The following is a 2,529-nucleotide window of genomic DNA, read 5'->3' on the forward strand; positions in this document are numbered from 1 at the left end:
GGCCGGGCCGAGGAGGCGGGGTCCCGGCCGGTGCGTGCGGGCCGCACCGCCCGGGAACTGCGCGGGGTCGCTCCTTCCGCACCGGGGCCCAAGGACGACGCCTCCCCGAGCGCAGAGACCAGGCCGGGCCGCCGCTCCCTCCCCTCCGGGCCCGGCGCCCCTACTTAGTCTCTAGGGCCGCAGGGATTATCCCTACCCAGCCCAGACCCCCGAACCGCTTTCTCTTCTCTTCCGCGTCCGAACTGGGTTTTCTTTCCCCACAGGTGTCCAGTGGCCTCAGGACTCCGGAAAGTTTAGGACTGAACCTATCCCAACATCTAGAAATGGGGGCCCTGGAATTTGGGAGTCCTGGAGAGCTGCCCTTAGGGCTATAGGTCGCTGACTTCTGTGTCTACTTCCTTTCCAAAGTTGAAGATTCCCTCTCTGTCTCCTCAAATTCATTACTGTCCGAGGTGCCATGACCCCCAAGCCAGAGGGTGAGTGGAGCACAGCCCTGTCCCAGGTGGTGTTGGGCGTGGTGTCCCTGCATGCAGCTGTGAGCACTGCCCAGGTGAGTACACTGGGGCCGGGGAGGAACGTATCCCCGTTCTCAAACCCCGAAGACCTAGTTCCCTGGATCACAGAGAGGGTGGTGGGAAGTAAGTCTGGGGCCAGGTGTCCACCGGAGCTCCAAACCATTTCCTGTTTAAAGGGGTGACCCCTGGCATCTTTTTCCCACATCCTCCCTTCCCTGCATTGACAGGCAAGTCGAGGGGCTGCCGCTGGCTTCCTGCTCCAGGCCTTGGCTGCTGCCACCATGTTGGCCCCAGGGCTGGGCACACAGGAAGACTGTCTTGCTGGAGCCTGGGTGGCTACCGTCATCGGCCTGCCCCTTCTGGCCTTCGATTTCCACTGGGTGAATGGCGACCGCTCTTCTGCCAACCTGCTCCTGGGAGGAGGCATGGTGCTGGCAGTGGCTGGTGACCACCTCGGCCCTGAGGGCCGCTCTGTGGCTGGCCAGGCAGTGCTATTGGTGGTTGCAGTGACCATCCTCATCGTGGCCGTGTTCACGGCCAACACTTATGGGATGTGGGGGGGCACGATCCTGGGTGCAGCAGGCCTCCTGAGCCGCCTGGAGGAGGACAAGCTGCTATTGCTGCCAAAGGAGGACATCTGTCGCTGGGCCCTGGCTGTGGGCAGTTGGGCCTACTGCCGGGCCCTGCACACACAGCACATGCAGTGGGAATGACAGCTGCACACATCAAGGCAGGGTTTCTGCCCTGGCTACCACCTCTTCTCCTACCAGCCTGCTCCTGGGGCCTCCTCCCCTGGGGATAGATTCTACTTCCTCCCGAAGTGGGCTTGCTGCAGGTTGACTGGTTAGGGGGGAGGATCTGGGTGCTGTCCCTTCTCAATCCATGTGTGGGGACTTGCCTAGACCAGAAGGGGACGGGGTCCTAGGCATATTTTGGGGGCTGATTCTGGGCTGGACATGTTTGTGGGTCCAGGGAGAAGCTTGATCTCCAATAAACCTTAGGAATTCTGCAAGAGTATGGAATCTGCCCATTCTTGAGAGGAATCGAGGGATCCATCAGTGAACTTCCCGAGGGCCACAGAGCAGCAACTGGTTTCCTTAAGCAAAGGAAGGGATGTGCTGGAACTCTAGTGGGGCCTCATGCAGCCTGGCTTCCTCCTGGCACCTTTGTCAAGAGGGCCCCTGGGATGAGAAGACGTAGTCCTGGGTCCTTGCTCTCCTGGGACATGGTGGGGTTTCGGATATCCTTGTCCGCCCCGCAGGAAGGCTTCCAAGACAGTGACCTTCGTGGGCTGACGGCTGGGGGCGGGACAGGGGAGGGCTGTACCACAGTGGTTCCCAGAAACACGTCCCTTCCCAGGGCTGACTCGACCTCCTCCTGTTTGCTGTCCAGCCTTGGCTCATGGAAGCCAAGGCCTGTTCCCTAAGACCCTCACTTTCCTCCGTGTGGACCCCTCTTCGGCTTCCAACCCAGGGTTAGGAAGCCGGGTTGGGTAGAGCAGTGAGACTACGGCTGGTTAGGCGTCCGGAGTCGCCCCTTCGCCCTCCCCCGCAGTCCCTCTGCTTGCGTGTTATGGAAGCGCATCCGGTCCGGCATAAGAGAGGTGGCCGGAGAAGGTTTCGTTCATGTCCTTCCGCTCCCACAAGCCAGGCCAGAGCCCCGCGCACGCAAGCCCCAGTCTTGAGGGACAAAGAAAAAGACACACCCCGACGTGGGGGTCCTGAACTGCCTTCCGCTCCCGCTGACTTGCGGGGATATGGGCGTCGCCCCCCGCGCGGCTTCTCCGCCCCCAGGTGCTCGTCGCGCCGCGGGTCGCACCGAGCCCCGCCTCCTTCCTGCTCACCTTCCGCAGAGGGCGGGCCCTCGCGCGCCCATTGGTTCTGACCGCCCCGCCGTCTCGCCCCAAGCGGCGCTCCGATTGGCCCCGCGCGGAGCTCACGTGACGGGGGGGACGAGGGGGCGGTGGCGAGGGGAGAGCAGCGCGCGGCGAAAACAAAGATGGCGGCTGCGCCGG

At 62.7% G+C, this 2,529-nt stretch overlaps 1 protein-coding gene across 1 annotated transcript in view; it reads left to right on the forward strand.

The window, feature by feature from the left end:
* Positions 1–213: 213 nt before the first annotated feature.
* CYHR1 (cysteine/histidine-rich 1) overlaps positions 214–2,529 on the forward strand; it is a 15,206-nt gene continuing 12,890 nt past the window's right edge. The window contains exons 1-2 of the mRNA XM_008571738.1: positions 214–550; positions 743–895. Coding sequence (XP_008569960.1) covers positions 458–550; positions 743–895 — 246 coding nt within the window. The 5' untranslated portion in view covers positions 214–457. The remainder of the gene's footprint in view (positions 551–742; positions 896–2,529) is intronic.

This window comes from Galeopterus variegatus, unplaced genomic scaffold, assembly GCF_000696425.1.
Source record: "Galeopterus variegatus unplaced genomic scaffold, G_variegatus-3.0.2 Scaffold714, whole genome shotgun sequence".
NCBI lineage: Eukaryota > Metazoa > Chordata > Mammalia > Dermoptera > Cynocephalidae > Galeopterus > Galeopterus variegatus.